Source organism: Acanthochromis polyacanthus, chromosome 21 (assembly GCF_021347895.1).
Source record: "Acanthochromis polyacanthus isolate Apoly-LR-REF ecotype Palm Island chromosome 21, KAUST_Apoly_ChrSc, whole genome shotgun sequence".
NCBI lineage: Eukaryota > Metazoa > Chordata > Actinopteri > Pomacentridae > Acanthochromis > Acanthochromis polyacanthus.
In genome coordinates, this window is record NC_067133.1 from 18,528,077 (window position 1) to 18,552,897 (window position 24,821).

At 42.2% G+C, this 24,821-nt stretch overlaps 1 protein-coding gene across 2 annotated transcripts in view; it reads right to left on the minus strand.

Moving 5' to 3' along the window:
* The window catches only part of col5a3a (collagen, type V, alpha 3a), a 45,949-nt gene extending 25,805 nt beyond the window's left edge, over positions 1 to 20,144 (minus strand). The window contains exons 1-10 of one of the 2 annotated variants that reach the window (XR_007938781.1): positions 19,818 to 20,144; positions 11,010 to 11,174; positions 10,492 to 10,705; positions 8,976 to 9,138; positions 4,046 to 4,168; positions 2,261 to 2,668; positions 1,341 to 1,460; positions 1,129 to 1,242; positions 966 to 1,019; positions 130 to 171 (exon numbers count right to left, since the gene is read on the minus strand). Coding sequence is in view for 1 of the 2 variants with exons in the window: in XM_051941373.1 (XP_051797333.1) it covers positions 130 to 171; positions 966 to 1,019; positions 1,129 to 1,242; positions 1,341 to 1,460; positions 2,261 to 2,668; positions 4,046 to 4,168; positions 8,976 to 9,138; positions 10,492 to 10,705; positions 11,010 to 11,174; positions 19,818 to 19,902 (1,488 nt within the window). In the remaining variant the exon portion in view is untranslated. The remainder of the gene's footprint in view (positions 1 to 129; positions 172 to 965; positions 1,020 to 1,128; positions 1,243 to 1,340; positions 1,461 to 2,260; positions 2,669 to 4,045; positions 4,169 to 8,975; positions 9,139 to 10,491; positions 10,706 to 11,009; positions 11,175 to 19,817) is intronic. The other variant, XM_051941373.1, reaches the window with a different exon arrangement.
* Positions 20,145 to 24,821: the final 4,677 nt, after the last annotated feature.

Sequence of the window (24,821 nt, forward strand, 5' to 3'; positions counted from 1 at the left end):
TTTTAGTAAATGCAAAGAAAAATACCAACCAAAGGAGTATAAATCAACTCTAATCAAAAACACAACTGTTGGATTTAGATTCCCAACATTTAGCATCACATCTGCTCATTTCAGACAAAACTAGCTTACCTCTGGCCCTGGTAAGCCTGGGGAGCCTTCCACTAATGTACCCTAGAAGCAAGCACAGACAGATTGTAATGTATACTGACAGTCAATAGAAACTTTGAGGTAGAAATGTACGCAGAATTCTACTTGTAGGGGAGTTGTAATTATTCATTGTATACTGATGTTCATTGTGTACTGATGATCTAGTGCCCTGGTAGTTGAGATAATGAGTTGTCATTTTGTCATGATTCATTGCACATGGGTTGGTCACTTTGCAGAAGTGAACCAAATACACACCAAGCAATACTCAGTGAGTATCTGCACAATTTGAGAATGGGTTTTGAAGGCCTATATAAAGGCCCAAAAAAGGCCACCATTGTTAGTCCAGTGAACAGCATCATGCCGCGTCTATCACATGAACAACGTCTCCAGGCACTGGGTATGGTGGAGGCCGGATTGAGCTACAGTGATGTAGCCAGGCGTATGGGCTGTTCCCAACCCACAATCAGAAGCCTGGTCCAAAGCATGCGCAGACGGATTGCTGCCTGCATCGAAGCAAATGGAGGCCATACTTGGTATTGACTGTTGTGACTGTGTTTGGCAGGTGCCGTTTTCTTTTGTGAAATTCTTTATTTTGAAATCATTCTTGAAACTTTAGATTTTTGTTTCTGTATGCCAATATGCTAAACAAATGATTCATATGAAGAAAATCCAGTTTCCGGCTTCAAAATAAAAATTATGTTGAAAAATATGGTCTCAAAGTTTCTATTGACTGTCAGTGTATATTCACAGACTATCAAGTCCTTCCTATGCTCGTAACTAAAGCTCCTCTTCTCCATTAAATGCCTTCAGCAGCTCACCGGTTCAATAATCGCCTGCTCTCCCTTCTGGCCTTTCTCTGCTCTGAGGGTACCCTGAGGTGGAGAAACAGATGAAGAGATGTGGAATTGTCAGAAATCACTTGACACAGGCAATTGAAAACGCGAACAGTCACTTGATGTACAAGTTCACTTTGAGATTTACCTGTCCGTCCCACGTCTGCGCTCTTTCACGCTCCGCAAAGTCAAAGTCCTCGTACATTTCATACTCCTCATACTCTGACTCTGTGGCATTCTTGACATCTTCATATTCAAGAAACTGTAACAGGAATGGAAAATCCATTAGTGGCAGGTGTGCCAAAATAGTCTCGAAGTGTTTCTGTTCTCGGGTGAAGATATTTCTTGCATTTACCCTACCTCATATTCAGTAACATTCGGTCCCACTGTGACTGTGGAAACTGGGAAGTCATCATATAGGTCTTTGTAAAGGTCATCTCCATACTCGTCTACCACTGGCTCCTTCACTGGCGTGTCCCCCTGCAGGCCAACACTCCGTTTTAAGTGAGTCATAGCGAAGATGAACCAGGGGGCACTGAGCATTTATTCGTGCCACACAGTGCCTCCGAGTAAAAGCACACTTTGTGATGTGAAATATAAATGTTAGCAAAACAGGTGGATTTTACGTTGGTTAACCGGGATACAGACTGACAGGTGTGCAGTTAGTGACAGTGCTGGAGTAATTAGCTGATGGACTACATCGGATTCATGTAGCAGCATGGCAGAGACTGCTACACAAACAGTGTGAGGATGAAAAATTAGTTTACTTGGCAAATGAGCGAATAATAAGCATGAGGGAGACAAACAAAAAAACGAGGGAGACGTAAACTGTCTGGATTTAAAATAATTCACACAGTTGTTGCGTATTTATACCAGCGTGTGTCGTATCATTTAGACAATTTAACTGGCATCTGTTTATATTAACCTGAACTGAACTGTTAAACCAGTGTGGCTACAATAAAACGCATATATTACTCAAATTGCCACACACACCATGCATCTTCTGCTGCATGTTGTCCAAAAAATCCACACACAGCCATAATGCACATAGCGAAATCATGAATTTTTTCATGTAAGATGCGTTCTCCATGTCCTCTGGCAAGGATGTGGAGGAGGTGATGATTAGGATGGTGCTGGTTAGTGGTGGTGAGCAACTGGAGAGGTGAGAGGAGGAAGAGGTGCTCTCTATGGTTAGGGAGTATTAGGGGAGTGAGTGGTTAGAACTGCAGATGATGGAAAGGGGGTTGGGGTAGCCGACATCTACGGGTAAATTTGTCTACCTCCTCTGTAACCTTCGACACTGGCAATGTCGTAGCTACCACAGTGGGGGCCTCAGTTGTGAAGTCAGGTTCATGAGTGGGCATCTCCATGAGGGTCTTGTCGAAAGTTTCAGTGGGAAGGACAGTTTCGAGGGCGCTCTTCATTTTCGGCAGCTCGGTGGGCTGAAAGGGTTCTTGCGACTGATACTCAGGCAATGTTGTGGACACTCTGAGAAAGCCGTGCTCAAGACCTTCCCCTTCGTGTTTTTTCTTCCTCGATCCCCTCTTGCCCTTGCCTTTGCCTTTGCGTTTGCCTTTAGAGCCCTTGTCTCTCTTCTTTTTGTTCCTTTTGCCTTTCCTGTCCTTTCTGGAGTCCTTCACTGGTTCAGCTGGCTGGTCACTTTGCATCAAGACATCAAGGCGGGAGTTCTTTCATGAAAAAGTGGAATGTAAAATGAGAGCACAGGTGGGAGGATGGAGAAAAACAAACAAACACTGTTTTGAATGAAAATACAATAAAGGAAATAGCCTGCTTCAGGAAAGTGAAGCAATGCACACAGGTCCTGTGACGCCTGTAAAGGGTCAGACACCCATTGTGACTCCCACTGAGCTGGTAAAAGCCTAAAGCAAGCACGAAATGAGAAGGAACAAACAACTAGAGCTGCTTCCTCTTGCTCAAAGTGGAAGACGTATTTGCATGTGTGGTCAGGGGTAGCCTTGTCTCTGCTGCTACAAAAGTGCAAATTCTTTGTGTGCTCTGGCAAGTGAGCAAATACACATTGTGTTATTCTCCGAAGGGATGTCCATTGCATGGCAGTGATACAAATGGCCTGTGCCTAAAAATCATGCTGAAGGTCTGTGAAAGACATCAGCGATTTAGATCCACTTGTAAACAAGGTCAGTGTGTAAGGGAGAATGATGGGAAGTAGGTCAGTGGGGTGACAGATGTTGACATGTTCTGGATCACAGCTCATTGCTCAGCTGTAGTTCTATTAAAGCCAGCTGGATGACTCACGAAATAGCCTCACACCCCCATTAATGGAGCCTTATCAATGACCTCGCGTGCTGACACACACTAGCAGGCACTAGTATGCACACATATGACCATTTCATGTGGCATACACATAAAAAAATGACACATACAGAACACATTTAAGTGTCCAGATAAAACTGTATTCTGTGCAACCCAGCCACAGACATCTGCATTCTTATCTCTATCTTTCACACACCTCCAAAGACACATACAGTAATTCATATCTAAGATAGATTCACTTTGTATTCATGCCTTGAGGAAAGGAAGCGCTGTTATATTATATTTGAATTATAGGCTTCTGGCTCTGTGTGCGTTTTCTTTCTGAACGAACACCTGACCTTAGAAATGTTCCACTGCTGGCTCCACTTGAAAGAAGACACTTCTACTTTGAATGATGGCCTATTCTGTCTTAATCTCTCATGGGAACACATACAGTAGCTCTTTTGATAGGTATGTTTGTGCTCGTTTTACTGGTTTGCTGTGAAGCAAGGGCTTCTGCAAGCCTGCTTTAGCTGCCAAAGGGATTTGACGACGAGGCAAGAAGAAGCTCATCATATTGTTTAAATCTTATAAAATGAAGAGCGTCACCTAAAGAAACATGGAAAACACAATGAAACATTTAACAAAGTTAATCGAAATTTCCAGGTTGTTGTGTTTAAATAAATAAATTAAAAATACACACCCACAAATCATGTCTCTGTCATATAAACTGTGCAATAACCGTAGAAGAGTATTTCCATTAGACATTGCCTCCTCTCAGTGGCAATACTTGCCTTCTGCGGGTCCAGACCTTGGCTATTGTAGGGCAAAGCAAAGTCACAGTCTGGTATGTAGTTTTCACAGTAGCTGGCAGCAGCCTCGGGGTCTTCCAGAATCAGAAGTTGCTGGATATCTCCCTGAAACAAACCAGAGAGCAGACGGAAAGGAATCACCTCAGTAGAGCACTGGGGGAAAAAAAAAAAAAAAACATACAGCAACTGCTACTGCTCAGTCGAGGTACGTTTTGGAAGGACCAGAGGATTGAACCGACAATAGCATCACAAACGCAGAAAACAACAAAACTGGCTGCACAGCTGGATGGAAAGCAAAGTGTAACGCAGTAGCATCAATAAACTGCTACTACCGGACTGTTACTTGGCTGTGTTCCCATAACTCCAGGAGGGGCCTGACTGTGTCCATGAAACAGTCAAATAGTTCTCTCCTGCCCCCTCTCAGGACCTTTCACGTAGCATTTCATCCTGGAGGCATAGCCAGAGTGTATACACAAACATGCACGGCTGGACGCTGCAGCACTGAGCCCAAAGCATCTGGTGACTTTAGCGACTCTACATTCAGCATCACTCTTTTGCTCACATCATATTAATGCATAATTCTTTGTATTGTTGAAGAGAATATTACTTGATTCATCATTCAAAGCAAAGCAAACCGATTCCTCATGTAGTCATTTGTCAAGCAAAACAACAAACACAATATCTTAATTCATAACAAATTCTGAGTATTAACCAAATATGTTTGTCTAAAATAAATTTTAATGGGCATTTTTCATTATTTTTCCTATTTTTCAGAATGACTAATGCAAAGGAAAAAAATCTTAAAGATTTATTTGGTAGTAAACAATAATTATCAGCTGCAGTCCTAATTTCTATTAGAAGTCAGACAGTAATTGAATATAAACAAAATGCAGGCAGCCTCACAGCACCATGTTTGACAAGAGTTAGATTAAATTAGCGATACCAATCTATGTAACTGACAGGCTAAAGCAAACATATTACTGGGTGAAATGTTGTCCAGGGACGTCTGGGCAGCCATTTGTGATAAATTAAGTTAGATTAATTGCTTGATGTTGTGGTAATTATAGGTTCATTGTAATCTCTTTAATTAGGCTTTTGTGGCCAGAGGTGAAAGAAATCCAAACATATCGCTTCTCTGTTACACAACCAGTTCATATATTTTCCATTACAGCTCAAATCATGCTATTTAGAAATGCATGTCCACGCAAAAACTTGACAACTGTGCACAAATCTGTAAACCTACGAATGACTGCTCAGCATTCATTTATGTCTTAATAAATCAAACATGAAAGAAGCTGCTATCTACTTAGTCCTTTTTTCTTCCAGTTTTGGCCAAGAGCCAGTGTCAAGCAAAGGAAATTATTGCACTCAAAGGTGAGAGACAGAAAGAGGGGGAGAGCGCAGCAACAGGGAGTTAATCCAATCTAATCCAATCTCAATTTGAGATCAAAGGCAAGGCCTTCACAGAGAAGTTTTCCTGTTTTTCTTGCTTAGCAGGAGCCCTCGCCCCCAGAAACACATGAGTAAAGTGTTGCCTAAAATCATTTATGCAACGCCGTTCTCCATTTAGGATGGGGCAAGGACATCTAAAGAGGAACATGCTGGAAAGGAAAACACCTCAGCTGAACCAACAAATGTCTGTTGGGTCACAAAAAATCTTTCATGAGGTCACACATGGCTCTGACGGCAAAGGCTCATTAGTGTTTCGAGGAGTGAGGGCTCTGCTTTCCCCTGCTGTCTGAAGAAGGTGTTGTGCCAAAGAGCTAACAGTCGCACTATTTCACCAAAATACTAATATCAAGTACTTCTACGGAGATGTTCATTCTTCTCTGAAAACATAACTTGCTTTCTTGTGAGTCACAACTCCATGTGGGTGACAGAGCATCTCAAAGTTTATAACCCACTCACTGTATTTAAACAGCATTTTGCTCCTTATCTGCTGAAAGCACAACAGATGCTCACAACTAATCAAAAACATCTGACCACAAGGCAAAACATGACTGAAGCAGAGCTTCACTAATTTATTATGCTTCTCTAATATTTGTGGCACATTGATGTGGTCGCTAAGTACTTCAAATAAACCTTCCCTTTAATGATATGCTTGACAAGACATTGTTTCAACATGTCTGCAACAGTGAGCCAAAACAATTCTTATTTCCTGTTCGAATTTAGATTTGAATTTCCTAACAAATAAATGCCGGGCTGGATCTTATCAGGGCAGTCAGCGTGTTGGAGGCACATACACAGGGCACACAGCAGCCAAGAAGCAGCACAACCAGACTGAATGTTTGCTTTACTGCAAACGCAAGCAAAGTGTTGAGTTTGAACGCCAAACTTTTGTAGTCATTTGTAGGCAATCTGGAAGCAATAGAGACATTAGTGGCCGACCACAGTCCTCATGCTCCCACGCTGAGCTCCCACGGTGGGAGAACTGGGCCGGAACACTGGATTCCTCCCCCAGAACCAGGGCCTGGGAACAGAGGCCCAGAGGTCAGCCAGCCTAATTTCTTTCCCCATGGTACCAGCCTCACCCGAGGTGTACAGCCCTGATGTTTCAACATCCAGACATACTGAGAGCGATGGATACACAACGGCACACAGTGAAACTCACAAGTTGCCGCCCCTTGTATGAATGAAAAACTCAAAACATAAACAAATAATGTGGGGATTTTTCACATGCTCCACAGAAAACAAGATTTAATGATGAAGTTAGACAGATCTAATTGCTTGCACACTCCCATACACATGACCACATAAAGAGGACGGATTGGACTAAAGGATGGATCTGGAGCACGGATAATATGAGGGGTATTAGACACCACCACCAATTTGGTATCATCATCACAACTCTTCAGATAAAATGATAAATAAGGGCATGGGAGTGTTTTTGGAGCAAAGCCAAAGATTAAACGGTCTCCAATGCTTCTGAAACACAGAGCCCACAAGGAGACACATTTCTTAACAGAAGTGGGAATTAAAGCAATTTAAAAACTGGAAAGCCTGTCGGTGTCTGAGAGGGAAGGATGGGGAGGGAGCAGAGACTAGCTTATGGCATGAGAGGGGCAACTAGGGTTGATTTAGGGCAAAGTGAAGATGATGTTAATGTGTGGACAGGGTTGCTGAGATAGTTATTGACAACACATGGAAAAACCTAAAGGCCAAAGGCGTTCACTTATCAGGATCAAGGGCATCTGTTTCTCTTGATGAAAGCAAAGAAGTATGTAGTGTCTGTATTAGGCTAATAAAAAGTAATACCACCCCTCCCTTTGTACTTTCTTAAATTTCATACTTTCTTTTCCTTGTTGCAGATTGTGATATATTCTTGGGGCGCTGAGGGACACGGCACTGGGGAGATGGTCATTTATCCGAACCTGATTGCATACCTCTTACCTCTACAAGACCGAATATCTTATGCCTCCGTCTATTTTTTTTCTCCACTTTTTTCTTGCTCCATTGCTAAGCAGACACAGAGCCCTGAGGACATGGCAGGAGAAGAGGCTTGAGCCGATCTCCATTTCGTGCTGCGGGTGAGAGATTTAGAGTGGAGCCTCATTGGGAATGACAATGGAGCAGGGATTGCATATTGTCATGGGAAGCACAGACAATGACCTCTGACAATAATGGTTACAGCACTTACATAAAGAAACTGGAGTCACTTCCGTAGTTTAGTTTGATTACGCTGGCTTTTCCTTTCTTTTTTATGCATACTGACATGGACACGTATTCCGATTTCTGAAAAAATGGATTTAAAAAAAAAACGTTAAATTATCTGATCTTTCAGGTGGACACTTGAAAAGGATGACTTAAGCATAATTAAGTTACTCACTGGTTAAGCAAACCATAAGAAGGAGGTATTTTGCCTGGAAGAAGATCACAAGACTTGAGATACACATTCATTCAAGCCACGTTCTTCATTTTTAAGAACAGGTGGACATTCACACTCACATCAGCATATCTATAGCCAACAGATCTATACTGAAAAATGAGCAAAGAGAATGTGTCATTTCTTGGCTTTGCAGTGGAAGTGATGAGACTGGACATGTCTGAAGAGCATGTCACCCCATCCCCACTCCTTCCTAAACACCTCCTTTTCCCTTCACTGCTTTGTTCCAGGAGCACTTGATTGACAGGGCACCCCTGTCACCATAGCCTCTGTGAATTTACCTTTAAATATTTTCCTAAGTAGCTTCAAAGTCAGGGGTGAAGGTTCCACAATCAAAAATACATTTTTTATTCTGCTTAACCGACTGTTTCATAATTATATACTATTGTAAAATGAACAGGCCACATACAATCCAATCTGCATCGCAATGCATTTGAGGTATAAAGTGAACACCTGAAATGTAGGTGTTGTGCATGTTCATGCATTTTTATCAGTAATTGAAAGAATGTCGACAATTAGTGCAGCATGAAGAAGTTATCCCGCCTGGCCAATAATGAGTCCAAACTCTTATCACTTTACTCATCCGGCGATGAAAAAATATTAAAGTCAGTTTTGGATAAAAAGCAGTGAAGCTGTTTAGGCATGCAGGCTGACAATGAACAAGACGTCAGATAAATTTAAACAAGGTATCAAGACGTTCCCTAATGTGCCTTGCCAGATGATTCAGCAAATAAGCACTGTTTATTGTCGGAGTGAAACTTCAGTTTCTTCACAAAGTTCACAAAATATACACTCTCATTTACTTCTCTTGTTTTCTCTGATGCAGAAACGCACAAAGACAACAAACTTGCTGGCAACTAAATGCATTCTTGGGCCACAGTATTTGAATAATTTAATATCTGTGCAACCAGATCTGCTGAAAATGTGTCGGAACACAATGATAACAGGTACTGAATTGGATAACAGTACGATATCCCAACAAAACAACTGACTGTTTTCAGAGGCTCCAACACTTCGATAATGCCCTACCTCGAACATATCTTCATCCAGCAGTCGTGTCCCAAACACAGTGACTCCCTCTGTGCCGACAACAGCGTTGTCCCCTCGCAGCAGATCCAGAGTCTCAACCCTCTGACAATCCAAGTAAAGGGTCACGGTCTTGCCCTGAACACTATAGGCTATCCGGTGCCATCTGAAAGAACAAAGAAAGACAGAAAAAGAATAGTTCAGCCTTGGATTACTAAAATTGTCGTTGTTGAAGGATTCTGAACCTGATGTGTCAGCAGAATCTTGTAAAGTGCTGTTTCACACCTTTTGCAAGTCAAACCAGAGGTGCCTTTGACTTTGAGAAGCTGCGGAGGATTGATTTTCTTAACTGCTCTGATCAGGTCAAATCGTTATAACAAGCGCTCTGCAACTTTCTCAGTCCCTTTTAAAAACTCTCAAGGTCAAGCAGGCTGAGTGGGATGTCTGAACCTGACTGCAGAGATGTGAGGAACCCATTCAGATGACATGATTTAAGAAAGTTATAGTTCGCACAGTTACATAAAAACAGTTGCACAGCGGCACTTGTGAATCCGATGTATTGAAAAAGGGTAGATATTTATTACACTCAACAAAAATGTAAACGCAACACTTTTGTTTTTGCTCCCATTTTTTATGAGATGAACTCAAAGATCTAAAACTTTTTCCACAATATCACCATTTCTCTCAAATATTGTTCACAAATCTGTCTAAATCTGTGATAGTGAGCACTTCTCCTTTGCTGAGATAATCCATCCCACCTCACAGGTGTGCCATATCAAGATGCTGATTAGACACCATGATTAGTGCACAGGTGTGCCTTAGACTGCCCACAATAAAAGGCCACTCTGAAAGGTGCAGTTTTGCTTTATTCATTGACAGTTTGTGCAGAAATTCTTTGGTTATGCAAACCGATTGTTTCAGCAGCTGTCCGAGTGGCTGGTCTCAGACGATCTTGGAGGTGAACATGCTGGATGTGGAGCTCCTGGGCTGGTGTGGTTACACGTGGTCTGCCGTTGTGAGACTGGTTGGATGTGCTGCCAAATTCTCTGAAACGCCTTTGGAGACGGCTTATGGTAGAGAAATGAACATTCAATACACCAGCAACAGCTCTGGTTGACATTCCTGCTGTCAGCATGCCAGTTGCACGCTCCCTCAAATCTTGCCACATCTGTGGCATTGTGCTGTGATAAAACTGCACCTTTCAGAGTGTCCTTTTATTGTGGACAGTCTAAGGCACACCTGTGCACTAATCATGGTGTCTAATCAGCATCTTGATATGGCACACCTGTGAGGTGGGATGGATTATCTCAGCAAAGGAGAAGTGCTCACTATCACAGATTTAGACAGATTTGTGAACAATATTTGAGAGAAATGGTGATATTGTGTATGTGGAAAAAGTTTTAGATCTGTGAGTTCATCTCATAAAAAATGGGAGCAAAAACAAAAGTGTTGCATTTATATTTTTGTTGAGTGTAATATCTGGTCTACTGGAAAAACTATAAGTCCTAAAACTACCCACTTTCCATCAGCCAGGTTGATCTTCTTGAAAATAGGGTACTTTTCAGGTGTGGGCTGCCCATGCTGGTCCTCATACAGGAAAACAGGCGACCGACCCACTTCGAGCCCCAGCTGCTGTGTCCCCTGGTCATCATAGACTGAAAGCAGGAAGAACTGGGAGCCCTTTTTAGCTCGCATGGTTGTCACAAGGGAGAAATTCTCTGGAAATTTGGAATCTACAAAGAAAAGGAGAGGAGGGGAGAGGTTGTTAAGTTATACAAGACAGAGCACAGCAGGGAGCAGGCATTTTTATAACAGGCAGGCACCACCTACTGCTAGTCAGACCTAAGTAAAGATAATAACGATGAAAAATATTGCCAGTGAAAGCAGAGAGCACCCAAGTGCAAGAGTAAGGGGAGCTAAGTCATATTTCTCAAGGTTTAACTGAGAGTAGATTGTGACACATTGCTGGAAATTCTAAAATTATTCAACTGGATCGAAGGACTATTCTGTAAATGGAAAAAAAAAAAAGTCCACTACCAGGGAAGAGCTGCTTGGTGGGAGCACTGAGCTGAATCTTTTTGATCTTGTAGGCCAGGTCTGTCTCCTCCATGCCCCTCCTGCTTGTGCAGAGACCAGTATCCAAGGACACCCCCTCCATGTTCTCTGACAGCTCCAGCACTCGCAGAACATCAGTGGGATCAGCTGGGAACGGAGAGAAAGAAAAATTAACCATCTGCCAATGTATACAGAGCAGAGAGAAGAAACGTGCTCACACAATGTAGCCTATTCTGTCTCTTTAACCAAGATACTATTTACATGCTTATATACGAGTTGATCTGCTTTCTGTTCATGCCCGTTTCTAGTATCGCACGCAAGGTGACATTTATGGCAGATGGCAGCAGCATACTCTCAGTCTTGTCAGTTTAACACTTAAGTTCTGCCAGTGTGATAGCGCTTTTCTGTCTGGCTCAGTTAAGTGCTGGTTGTTACCGAGCTGAAAAGCAGGGTTTAGTGTGGCTGGAAGCTGGTTTTTAAAGTGCCGAGCCTTTCCTGCTTCCTTGGAGTCGGAAGAGACGAGCTCCTCTGAGATGTGACGGCAGGTGGCCAGGCTTCTGTGGGTGTTATTATAGGATAGGGGTGGTACACGGTCTAACCCATAATCCTACTGCAGCACACCTGACAGCTGACACCTGCGCACTGCTCACCCCGCAGCAGCCAGCAGCAATATGTCTGCATCAGATTGATCACAATTTGAAAGCCTCACTTGCATAAATAAGTGTGCGAGTCATTCATGTATTCTCATTGCTAAAGCATATGTCTGAAGATCAAGTAAGATCATTGTATATCCTCATTCAAGTCCTTGTGTTTCAGGTCCAAAAGTACATATCTGAATACACTATCAAGGTAAAGATCTGATTCATTTTTATTTTATTACAAGCAGGAAAATCAAACTCCCCATTGTTAGGCTGGGTTGTTTTTTGATGTGCAAATATATACATTGTCAAATTATACTCATTTGCAATAAGCACAGCAATCGTTGCCCCTGCAGACACAACACTTCTCCCAGTAGAAGGTTTCTCTCATTACAGTGAGCCTGTGCTTTATTTGCAGTCGGCTGTTCATGTTATTAGATGTTATGCTGATAAAGTGCTGCCGTGAGCATTAGCCAAGATCAGAGCTTTGTGCACAGCCAGTCTCCCACCAGCTGCTAGAGAGAGCCGCTCAGCACTTAGCATTCCAGGCATCTGAAATGAGGATCCTAAGCCCAAATTGCCTCCTGTAGCTCTTGCCACTCATACAGAGCGTGCCTTTTATTCTCCTTGTTAATTAAACATGTGGAGAGAGTTTACCGTTGCCCAGACATTGCTCGCAGAAAAACACAGCATTACATTTTACGGCGTTATTTATTTGCATAGCAGACGTCGTTTGCAAAGCAGATTTAAGAGCATGCCCTCCGCTCCCTTCGCATGGCAATGGGAATGTAAATAGGCTAAGCTATGACAGGTTTCAACAATGGAAAACATAATGTGCAGATCTAAAGTACTAAAGACATCAGGGTGTAAACTTTGAATTTATACGGAGCAATAAATAAGCAATGTGAATTCAATAATTGTAGTAGTTGCTGGGTTCTAACTACTGAAATCATAAGGTATTATCTATAAAAATTAAGCAATACATTTTCACCCAAACATAGTCATATGGAATAATTATCGAATCTGCTCTATTCAACATGGCAGTATACCAAGAAATAAATGTCAAGCGACAAGGTATCTTAGATCACAAGTAAGGACATTGGCAATGTTTTCTATAACACTTTTTTTTTGGATTTCTATCTATCTTGTAGTATGACTTGCTTTGAGTGTGACAGAATTTCATTAAATCCAGTGTTATTGTCTATATAAAATAAAACAGATTAACAATACTGTTTCAAGAAAAATGTGAATGGACAAGACCACCAAAAAGTGTAGCCACCTGACCACACCACCCCCACTGCAGCAAAAAATATGGCGCCCCAGAGTTTTGTTATTGTAGCTAAAGATTCAGTCTTCATTAAATATGGAAGCATCTGCATTTCTGTCAGAGGACTTTAATTCTTAACAAAAGTTTACTTTTCACTTCACATCATGTCTGGATCCTAATCCCTAATGTTTGTATTTCCCTGGATTGGTAGATCCCAAGTGAGCTCTTCGTAGCTCTGCTGTGGCCTGGTTTGACTCCTGACTGCAATCAATTTCCTCTGGGGTAGCAAAGTTTAGAGTTTGTTTTTTAGTCAAAGGTCAGAATCCAATACATTAACTCTCTCTCTGTCTGTGTTTCTCTCTCTATGCCTCTCTGCCTTCTTCTAGTTTGCACATGCTCATGCACAGAGAGGAAGAGAGGTCATAAGGCATGGATGTTTGGAACCGTCTGAGTAATATTCTAAACTGAAGCAACGTGGGTTTAATCATGCAGGATTCTTGAGTTTCTGTCAACCCATCCAGAGCAACATCATAAAACGAGCTATCGCGTTTCACTTTTGAGCAGAATTAATTCATTTTCAAGAATCCAGAGAAAATATGTCAATGGATCCCTTGAATCACATAAAGAGGAGATCTGCCTTAACTACTTTAACTTTTAGAGCTAAATGTAGCTCAGTTCAGCCATGAGCTGACAGGAGACCGTTGACCTCTGACACACACAAGACAACACAGAATAGTCAAAATGCACAACCAATGCCACAGGGAGAAATCTGAGGCAAGCGGTAGAAACTCCTTCAAACAAAAGAAACTGCTTTAACAGTCAGCTGTCAGTTAAATGTGCAGAGGGATAATAGACATCCCACACCCAAGTACTGAGGGATAAGTTTAAGCTGATTCAGTGGGAGTTGGAAAAAAACTCCACTGGACTTAAGAAGATGCAAACTTAATAGCTGCTGTGGCAACAGCATAAGCTAGTTGGATACAAGAATAACCCAAATAAAATACAATTATGTCTCTGTGGAGTATCGCCTGTTTCACAATTTTATCATCCCTGACTTGGCTTCAAGCAGAAAAACCCCAAGCAGTGGAAGGCTGCCATATGAAGTCTGAATCCATGCAACACTCAGTGAAAGAATGTCTACTCCATGCTTTGCATTTATGTCACCTTGAGTTATGCCAATTCTTGTAGGCTCTTTACCTTTCCTGCAGCACTGACTGTCTGAACAGGTTTTGCTTGCATTTCATTAGGCTTTATAGTTGTCATGTCCTTAGCTCACCTGCCAAATTGTGTTACTTCTAAAACAACACAGGGAGAGTGGACAAGCAGAAAAGAGAACAACATCTTTGAGAGGGCTCTGCTAAGGCTACTGACAAACAAAACTGTCTCCACCAATTAGAGACAAGTTTGAAACAACTTTGCAAGTTTGATGAGTCAGTGGGGTTTCCAAACGGGTCAGAGTAGGTGGGAAGACGCTGGAAAATCCGGCGAGTTTCACAGGCATCCAGCAACTCTGGGAGAGCAGCCATGGCTAATGCTCTGAACAGCATGTGATTAGTATGCAAGTACACAATAATGCACATGAACACATGCGGATTGTAAGCCATAAGACATTTGTTTTTCTTCCATTTCCTCGTGTTTTATCTTTAAGACAACCACGTCTGCCCAGCAACACTGACAGCCACAGTCTTGAGAGAAAAAGAGCTGAACACTCCAACTAACAGATTGGGCTCTATCCTCTGGAAATGTCAAACAGTCTACAACTGTATCTTCTCTGGCTGTAAGACACTTGACACAGTATCTCCATAGCCTGCAGGCATACAGTTTAGCACCATTTCAGTCATACATGGACATAATGTGTTCTGTGTTTCGAAAGCAAATGACTCGGAAGACATTCTTTATGACTCACACCACCTACACTCCCTGCCCTGCTTGAAAATATCCCACTCACACAAAGTACTGCACTGTCAAGCACTATTGCATCTGGGAAATGGGGGATTTTAACAAAGAATGAAGCCAGAAAGAAAGACATGAGAGCTTCCCATAGCATACTAGACCACACCCTGCGATGAGGAGAGGAGAAGAACTGACATTTGCACTTTAAATTACTGTTTGGAGATGTTCACATATCGTATAATAAGATGACAATGCATGACCATGTGTTGAGCGTGTGTATGTCTTGCAGAAATACAGCAAGCATTGCGTTCTTTTCAGTTTATTGGAATTCCACTCCCTATAAAATCTCCAGAAAAGCAGTACGTCAGAAAACGTTGAAAATGTAACAAGCTGCGAAAGATTAATACAGAAAATGTGATGACAGATTCAGTGGAAGTGCTTGAATAAATCCAGACACATTTTCTCCCAGGCTCCGTAGAAGAGTAGCCTATAATCTAATTAGGACTGGGTGTGACCTTTTGTCTGGGTCACGAATGTGTGGACAAGAACTCTATGAGTTTGAGGAGAGCTAATACACACGGAACAGATGAAAGTTTAAACACACTCACAAACAAAATACGATTGATACACCGACTGTACAAAGTGTCACACCAGAATGAGCACACATTGTTTACATGTAGCTCAATTCTAGTGTTCACAGAGGGGGAAAAACAGCCCTTTGGAGCTCTGTCAAACGTTCTCTCTGAATCACTGTGTCATTTTATGTATCCAACATTTTGCTCATTTGCTTACAAACAGATGTAATTCAGACATGTGAGAGCATATTGGAAATATCAGTGACAAAAGTGCATTTATTCCAACCCTGAGACAAAGCATTATTTAGTCTGAACGTTTGCAGTGAGTAACCAAGAAGACAGACTGGGAGATATTCATCCCTCTGAATATGTTTTGTGGTTGAGTCTGCTTTCAGTTAGCACTGGCAGTTTAAGTCAGCAGCTGTGAAGATAACTGAATTATTTTTTTCATATTTTCTAAGGGGTTAAAAGGTCAAAATAATACATAATATTCACAAGTTACACTAAAAGTGATGGTGATCAATCAACAAGGGATGCCAAGACACTGATATCCATTTTTAACATCGATCCATTATCTATGCACTGCTTAATCCTCATTAGGGTCACATGGGGGCTGGAGTCTATCCCAGCTAAATTAGGGTGAAGGCAGGGGACATCCTGGACAGGTCACCAGTCTGTCACAGGGCTACACATAGAGACAAACAATCACACTCACATTCAAACCTATGGACAATTTAGAATCACCAATTAACCTCCCACAGCCCTCACCTTTTTGGACTGTGGGAGGAAGCCGGAGTACCCTGAAAAAACCCATGCCTGCACAGGGAGGACATGCAAACTCCATGCAGAAAGATCCCGGGAAGCCTGGGACATGAACCAGGGATCTTCTAGCTGCAAGGCGAAAGTGCTAACCACCAAGCCACCTTGCAGCCCACGTTATAACGTGCAATACCAAATGATCAAAATTCTGCATTACTAATACATAAAGGAAAGGTGACTGACCTAAAGGCTTAAATATGAAAACTAATAAAGTGTGTTCAGCCTGCTCGGCTGGATGTGGGTCAGTGGTTACATCCAGTCCAGTTATATTTTTGGTGTTGAAGGCGAGGGATTTGGCTGGAATCCGGCTACACATTTCCTTCCCATTCACAGCAGCACCACATTCTTCAAACTCCACAGTTTGTTCTGCTCATGTTTGCTCACAGTATGACAGGCGGACAGGCCAAAAGCTGCGTGGCCCACAGAGAAAACACCTGCCCCTCAAGGCCCCTGACTGGACAGACACGCCACACAAACACACACATACACCCACAATTCCATGCTCGTGAGGACTTCCTTTGACCGCAGTAAATCCATTCCGTAATGATAATCTCTGCTGCATGCCTGACATTGGCCCTTAACCTAGCCTGACCCAATTTCAAATCACTAAACTCCCTTTAAGAGCCAGGGGTGATAGCAGGTCCTTGTAAATTTTGAACATAATCCACCTTCACAACAAATGTGTATTTTTTATGAACATGCACATAAACAGAATACACACTTCAGGCACAGAGGATTACATACAAACATGCAAATGTGCACATGACCAAACCCATTCCAGTTTTAACCCCCAAAGCCGTCATTTAGTTTCTCAGACATAACACTGAGGCTACTATTACACAGTGTAACCAGAGTTGCTGAAATCAAAGCATAACACTGCATGTGTTACACACAGACACACAGCATGTGTAATACAGCCAGTGACCACTGATTTTCAGGGATGTTTCAAGGAGTTTCTCAACAACTTGTGGCTCTGAGCGGAACGCTGAGACCGAGATTTCAGCAGATAATGTTCTATACTGAAGGACTCCTTGCAAGTTTCAGAGAAGTTGAAAAAGGATCCAGGTCACAGAGTTACTGAGGGCAGCATATTGTTTAAGAATCTACACATGGCTTTGGAAGGAACTCCTCTGTGACCGCTATTGTGATGGATCACTATGATAAAACTTTTCTGGGGTTCATAAACGGGGATAAAGAGGCAGATGACATGTATGGGGACACTGCAAAGAAGTCAGCTCCTCTGATGTCTGCTCATTGCGATTCCACAGGAAGCATCTTCAGCTAGTCCCACAGAAAAGCTGCTTGGAGCATCCAAAGAAACACAGAGCCATAGAAGCCGGAGGGAAATGGAGTTTCTGGAAGCCAGATGTGTGTTGAATACTATAGATTGCAGGCCGGCGATGAAAGTGTTTAAGCATCATTTCTACATATTAAAGACTTGGGGGAGTCCCAAACAGTTTGCTTCATCAAAAAGTCTGAGAAGCAGTTTGATATGCTACTTGCAGTATCAGCAACTTGGGACAGACATCAGCATATCTGACACTTCTGATGTTTAATGTTTCCAACACTAACTTGCATAAAACAAGAAAACACTGGAGCTGTAATGTTCATGAAATTCCACTTTTCTATCCTGTAAAATTCAGCTGCCTTTTTCATTTGTTTTCATTTGCCACTAATTTGTTTCTGGATCAAAGGCAAACAAGACTTGCTGCCTTCCTTTGGGAGTCTGGTGTAGGATTGGCAAGAAGGCTGGATCAAACGGGATGCAGTGAGGGGGCTGTATGCACAATTTCCCCCCTGTCACAGAAGCAGTTAAGGATGAGGCAGGGTATAAGCAGGAGGAGGCAGATGATGTAAACGAAGAGATAAGGCATATAAAATAAAATAAAAAAACAAACACTCCCTACTCCCAGCCTTTGAATGGAATCAGAAAAAAGGAAAGAAGGAAAAGAAAACTGAACAAAATGTATTGAGGCAAAAGAACAGAGGAGTCTGACTGAAACTGTACACGTGAGCAAGAATGTCTCACTTCCTGTCAGTAAACATGACTACAAAGTGCTCTCTCATCTCGCTCGAACACACACAGACAGCATATGGGAAAACATTCTTTCACTGTAATGCACACATGCAAACAGACTGAGACATGCAAACGCTTTATCAACCGCATTCACGTATCCAAGACTGCCATATCTACAGCACCATATGTCCCGTGCACTTTTTAATCTGCTCAGTCTCTCACATCACACGGCCTCATTAGAGAGCAATGGACACCGCAGCCACTGTGCCACTTGAAAGTGATTAGGTCGGTTGGCTCACTTCCTTCCAATTTTATTTCAGCCAGTGAATTCCAGCAAAATCCTGCCAGCCATGTAGTGGGTGCCTGTAGAAAGCCATGAGTGAAAACGAAATGTCTTTAAACATTTGCGATGACCATGGAGTTCATTTGTGCTGCTGAGACATGTCCCTCCATGAGGGAGGCTCTTAACTGCAGCACCTGCAAGGAAGTAAGTCTGCACCAGCTGAAGACACTCTGACACGGCCAAAGGGGGTGGAGGCCTGTGTGGGTGACAGAGGTACAAATCTATGCACAAGCTGGTTGTTAATATCCATTTTGGCAACAAGGAGAGCTTAAAATGGCTGCAGCACTTGCTGAACAAGTTTGGAGGTGCAACAAATGTGGATGCCAGGACACACTTATTGACAGACACAGCTGCTAAACAGAGACCAGAAAGTGTCCCCTTGCAGGTGGATAATTTAAAAAATGAGTCCAGTTACTCCATTTCTACAAGCATTATTACTGAAGTCAGTGTACACAATGTGACCTGAGGCAGAAGCCTCTAATAAAACATGTCAAATATTTAAGTGTGCCAGAATAACCATGACTAAGGCAGTAAGAGTGTTAGTGCTAAGCGCCTTCACTTAAGACCTATGTGAGCAGAGGGCACATTAAACAGATCCATGACAGGAATTTTAATCTACTCAGTTCTTTCAGTGTTCAGCCATTCACCTCTTTCTCAAGCCAACGTTAACGCTTTTCACAGTAAACCGACGCCGGTCACAAGCAAACTCAAACATGACATCATACATCTCCTGAGGTCGCTGTCTTACAGCACACCTGACGCACGACTCAAACTCCAACCTTGGCAACATGTTCAATTTAAATGATACTGGAGCAGGAAAGGCGCAGTGATTAGCATGCAGGCATATGCAGAAGAGAACGTACTGAAATCATTAGCACAGTTCTGAGACAACTTCTATGAGTAATTTGAGTCAGCTCACACTTTTAATCCCAGCCCCAAGCAGCTCTCTTGGACGAGTAGCAGCATCACCAAAACATTTACGCACAAGGATCCAAAGTGAACTTTAAAAGACACAAATTGCGTTTTAGCTCTAATAACTTCGTGGTGGCTGGGGGCCAAGTGATGAATCAAGGTGCCCGAAAAAGTCGAGCAAACTTGGATAAATTGGACAGTGCATCGTTTAGGCTACAGAAAGCACTTATTTCTCACCGACATTTTACTCACTGGAGCATCTATCGACTGCACCTCACCTGGCCGCCTTTATTACTTCACTACAGGTGTTCAACTAGATACTTTACCAGCTTGTGCCGTCGAGAAGTGAAGCAGGATGAAAAGAAACAGCGGTATTGTCCAGCTCGACCTGCTCCTTATTAAACGATCCATCTTTCAAAGCGGGGACCCCCGTCTCCTTCCTCGCCCAGAACTTTATAACTTCACAACTCCTATTTGCTGCAACTATTTAGCCATGCGTGACGAGAGCGAGAGAAAAAAACCGGAGAGAAGCCAGTCTGTTGCTCCACTTGCTTGATTGTTGGAGAAGTTCTGTTGTGATGGCTCCTCTCAGTTTGGCTTCTGCTCCTCTCATTCAATTTCTCCCTCTCAACATCACTCCCTCCTTCCCTCCTCTCTCCTCCCCCGCCTCTTCCCTCCCACAGGACGGTGTCCTGGGACGCACGGATGAGCGCTGCGGCTGCGGAGGACTCCCTCGTAAATCACTTTTATTACTCGCGGTAATTTGTTAGGTGTCACTTCTTAAAGGTTGTCATTACCTACAGATGTGATGTAGAGGGCAGCTCTCTTACCTCGTAACCTGTCAATGTCTTGATTTTTTTGCAGCTCCAGTCAGTGTGGATTACATTATCCACGACATCTGCGCCTGGGTATAACTTAGACTATGCAGAGCATATCAGCGACTTCAGCTTTTATTTTTCCACCCTAGTAAGCATGATATTGATGTCAACGATGATGATGCAAAAAAAAAAAAAATCGGTATTTATTTGTTAAAATGTGGCCCACAGGTTCAAAGTTCACCTTCACTTAGATAAGGTGTTTTCTCAGCTCGTTTGAACCTGGCAGATGGATCCAAGCTTTGATCTTTCCAGCAGCAGGTAGGTTAAATACACTTCAACGTGAACACTTCTGGCCAGTTCAAGGATCAAGGCTTTTTTCCAGAGCATGGAGGGTTATCTCCACCATCAGTATTAGCCCAGCATTGCAGCAGAGTTTCTGTAATGTTTGTACAGGCTGCAGCTTGAACACTGTGATGCTGTAGGCAGAATCAGCTCAGGTTAGAGGCTGCTGACGGTGCAGGACTAGTCTGTTTGATCATTTCAGGGACAGGCACACGTGGCCAAAAAACATCACTTAAAACATTAAGATTTGTTATTGCGCACCTCCTAATTTTCGTCCCTTTTTTTCCAGATCAATAATTCAGTCAAATCCACCAGAAAAAAAGCTCCCCGTCTGACTAAATTCCACGATATACTGAAGAGACATATTTGAGGGTTTCTCCATTTTATAATGAACACATTTTTACATTATGTCGAAAAGACTGGCATAAAACATCAAGAAGCAAATACTATTTAGACAGGAACAGGGTTGACAGGAAGGAGATGAAATAAATGATTAAGTCTCATCACCGACTGTTTAATACTGCAGGTGTCGTTTATCCCAGTCATCTGTCAAAGATTAAACATATATAGTGTCAATCACTCACGGAAGGTGTACATAGCCTGCCAGAAATCTAATTAATTCTTAGAAAACTGTATTCAGTTGAGACATGCTCTGAGATTAAACTTGTGAAGACCTTGTCAAAATGGAAAATTACCAGAGATAATGTTTCTGGAGCCCAAGCTACAACAGGCTTTTGTAAAGTAACTGGGAGATGAAGTCCCAGAGAAAATGAGCCAAACCATAATATATCAAATGTTTCAACCGCAGACAGAGGAAGTGCATCCATTAAAGGCCACAGTTCTAGCTTTGCCAGTGCTGTTGTGACATATCATTTCAAGCCAAGCCAAACTCTTAGCCACAAATTATTAGACACGAGACATCAGTGACCCACAGACGGTTATGATGCGAATCAAGAAATATGTTTACGGGAAGGTCAAGTTCTTCAAACTGAGGAGCACCCAAGGAATATGAAAGATAAGCCTCGGAGAAAGCACATTTGTGGAGCACATGTGCTGGACAGATTAGAAAGAACACAGAAATCTACTAGAATGGGAGCGTTCTCCTAGATTTCAGGAGGAGGATTGGCAGAAACGCCCAGATGACTGGAGAGAGTGAAGCTGATCTGCTCGGTAAACAACAGACCCCCTGATCTCCCGCTGTCTCCATTCTCAGTACCAGCTTAGCCAGCCTGAGTCAGGGCCACATTCCTAGCAGCTTTTAGCAGATAGTTACTAAGAGTCCAGTGGGTAGTCTGAGCTCTGGGCGAGAAATATTTCCAGAGCATGTGCTATGTACCTTTGTCCAACTACTGAACCTGTACGACTTACACATAATTATTCTTTAAAGACGTGCACACACACTCAAACAACTGAGGTTTCTAATGTACAAGAGTCCTTTATGACAAAATTACCTGATTTTAATTGCACTCAGACTTTGGTTTGCTCCATGACATGCACCAAATTTGCATTGATTGTGCAAAACGTGCATTTAAATCACTGCTAATGGTGTGACTATGATGTGCAAGAAAATTGCCTGAAAATGTTTAATGTTTAAATATTTTATTCCTTATTTAAACCAGTATGAGCACATACATGTTGCTATAAAATACAGGATGATCTAAGTTCAAGCTGGCAGTCTCTTTATCGTGCGATTTATTTTGTACAAATCATGTGGAAACACGGGATGCTTAATTATACTCCACGTGTGTTTTGACACGCATTTATAGATTTGTTGTTTGGAGAACAGAAATGGTGTTTGGCAGGAAATGAATGTATCACAGACTTTAAAGAAGAAGAAAAAACAAGGTTATGAATATGTTACTGTTTAATTTTTTGTCACATCTTGTTTTTATTTATTTATTCAGTAATTTCTCAGAATGATTTATTGCGCTTACAGTTTGATGTTCATCCCAAACTGGAAGCATCTCTCTCTCTCCCTGTGCAAGCCCTTCTCCACTGATTAATGACTGTGGATTTTTCTTATTATCTAATCGCAGAGAGGGTGGATGTGAAGTAATCTGTCATCAGCTTGTATTTTGGGTCTCAACTGTGAAACCTTAATCCTCAAGAGGAGCAGATGAGCACTTTGGATTAGACACCCTAAGTTGGACTTTCAAATGGATCTGCTCCTTGTGTTGGAGAACATGCCAGAACAGGATAACAAGCCAACTCTCAGGTAAACTATGGATGCGTGTTTCAGACGTAAGAGGCCACTGACTCTTTCAGCTTGCCAAAAAATTGATTTATGTATACTAAAAAAGTATCATCAGTGTTTTTTTCCCTAGTATGTCATCAGTAAGAAATAGCTTCCTACAAATCATCTCAAATGCTACTCCACCACTTCCTTATAGACTGGTGATGTCATTTCATTGCATATTTTGTGATCAAAATTGTTATTACCTTCTGCCATTGCGATATAATCAGGATTCAAAAATGATGCTTATCTACATTAATGTGATGGAATCTGACAACTAATTCACTGTCACTTAATTTTGCCATTTTTAGCACAATCATGGATGCACCTTAGATGAGAAGGCATTGTGAATGTTTGCACATTGAGTCAATATCTGTCTGCAGTACCACATAAAAGAAAAACTGTGTGGTCTCAGTGCTGATGGGGAAAAAAGGATGGTGGAGGAGGATCTCACACCCTTAACTGATCAGCAGGACAGGTATAAAAGCAAGAAAACACACTCACTGAGCAATTCCACATTTTGCTTATGGGGGGGGGGGGATGTCGGTTAACCTGTCAGAGACTGTACAATTCCTGATTTGTGAAAGCACCTCAAGAGAAACGGGATTGTGCCACCCACTGACTGCTGATGATAGCGTCTCAGTACATCAGACGGCATGCATTCTTACATAAGGACTCTCACCAAACCACACCTTCTCATACAGAACCTGTTAGAGGTATTCTGACTTTACCTGCCTGCGGTACAAGCCGACAGAACTGGCACCTCAAACAGGATGTAGTCGCCTTTGATGTTAACCACTTTCAGTATCTGGAATTTGAATAAGAGCTGTGTTCTCAAATGAGCAAGAACAGGGTCTGGATGCAGAGCCGTTTTATCAGATGCATTACTCTACAAAGTCGGTTGCTAAAACCCACTCTAATGAAGTTGCCAAACCAGGGTTGTGACTTGATAAAACATGTGGAAATTTCCTTCTTTTGCGCTGGCCCAGTAATAAAGGAGACCTGCCAGTCTGGTGATAATTATAATCATTAGACATGAAGGGAGACTAAGATAATTAACATCCAAGGACCATGTCTGTTAAATGAACTGCTCAAACAAATAGACTAAATAAACTGAACCAGTGACCACACTCATGCTCACCCTGCTGTTTACCCTCCTCTTCGCCGATTGTGTTTTCATCTCTGAATAACAAGGCAATTAAATTGAAAACTGCTATTAGTGGGGGCCTCAGGGTTATATGGAAAAAACTGATGCCAAATATTTCTTTGAAAAGTCTTTCACACATGTTTGGAAAGCTGCAGTCATTCTAAATATGTGAGGAATTTAAAAATCAGCAAATGATTCAGTCCAATGACTTGTGCAACATGGTGCCACAGTGGATAAGTGAACTTCCCTCCTGGGAATCCATCCATAGACTTTTCTCGCTTAACATCAGATGCAACTGGCACCACACTGCTGTTCCCATTTGCTGTCATTTTCTGACTGCCCTTTCAATAACCTGTATGTGGCAGTGTTGTCAGCTTGTTTCTGCAAGAATTTTTGTGCCACAGAAATTGCTGTCTTCACATCATAAACACGAAAAAAATGCTGCTTGGGTTCAATGTGAATTTTTTGCACCATTTGAGAAATACTTTTTAACAGGTTGTGCCTGAGAATGTCCAAATAGTGTGCAATCATCAGCTGTGACTGTAATGAATGTTTCTAAGAATGTCTTTCACTGGTGCCACATTGATCTTTAGGGTGTTATTGCTGTCAAAGCGCTCTCTGTACTCTGTGCTCTCTGTGCAGTGCTCAGAATGTGTGGTCTGCAGCTGCAGCAACAATTTTAACACCTTTTTTTCATGCAGCTCATTTATTGCTTTCTCTCACTTCATGGCGTTCTCTATCTATCCTCAGAACCTCGAAAACACTCTGGCTCGCTTCTTTGCGCCTATTC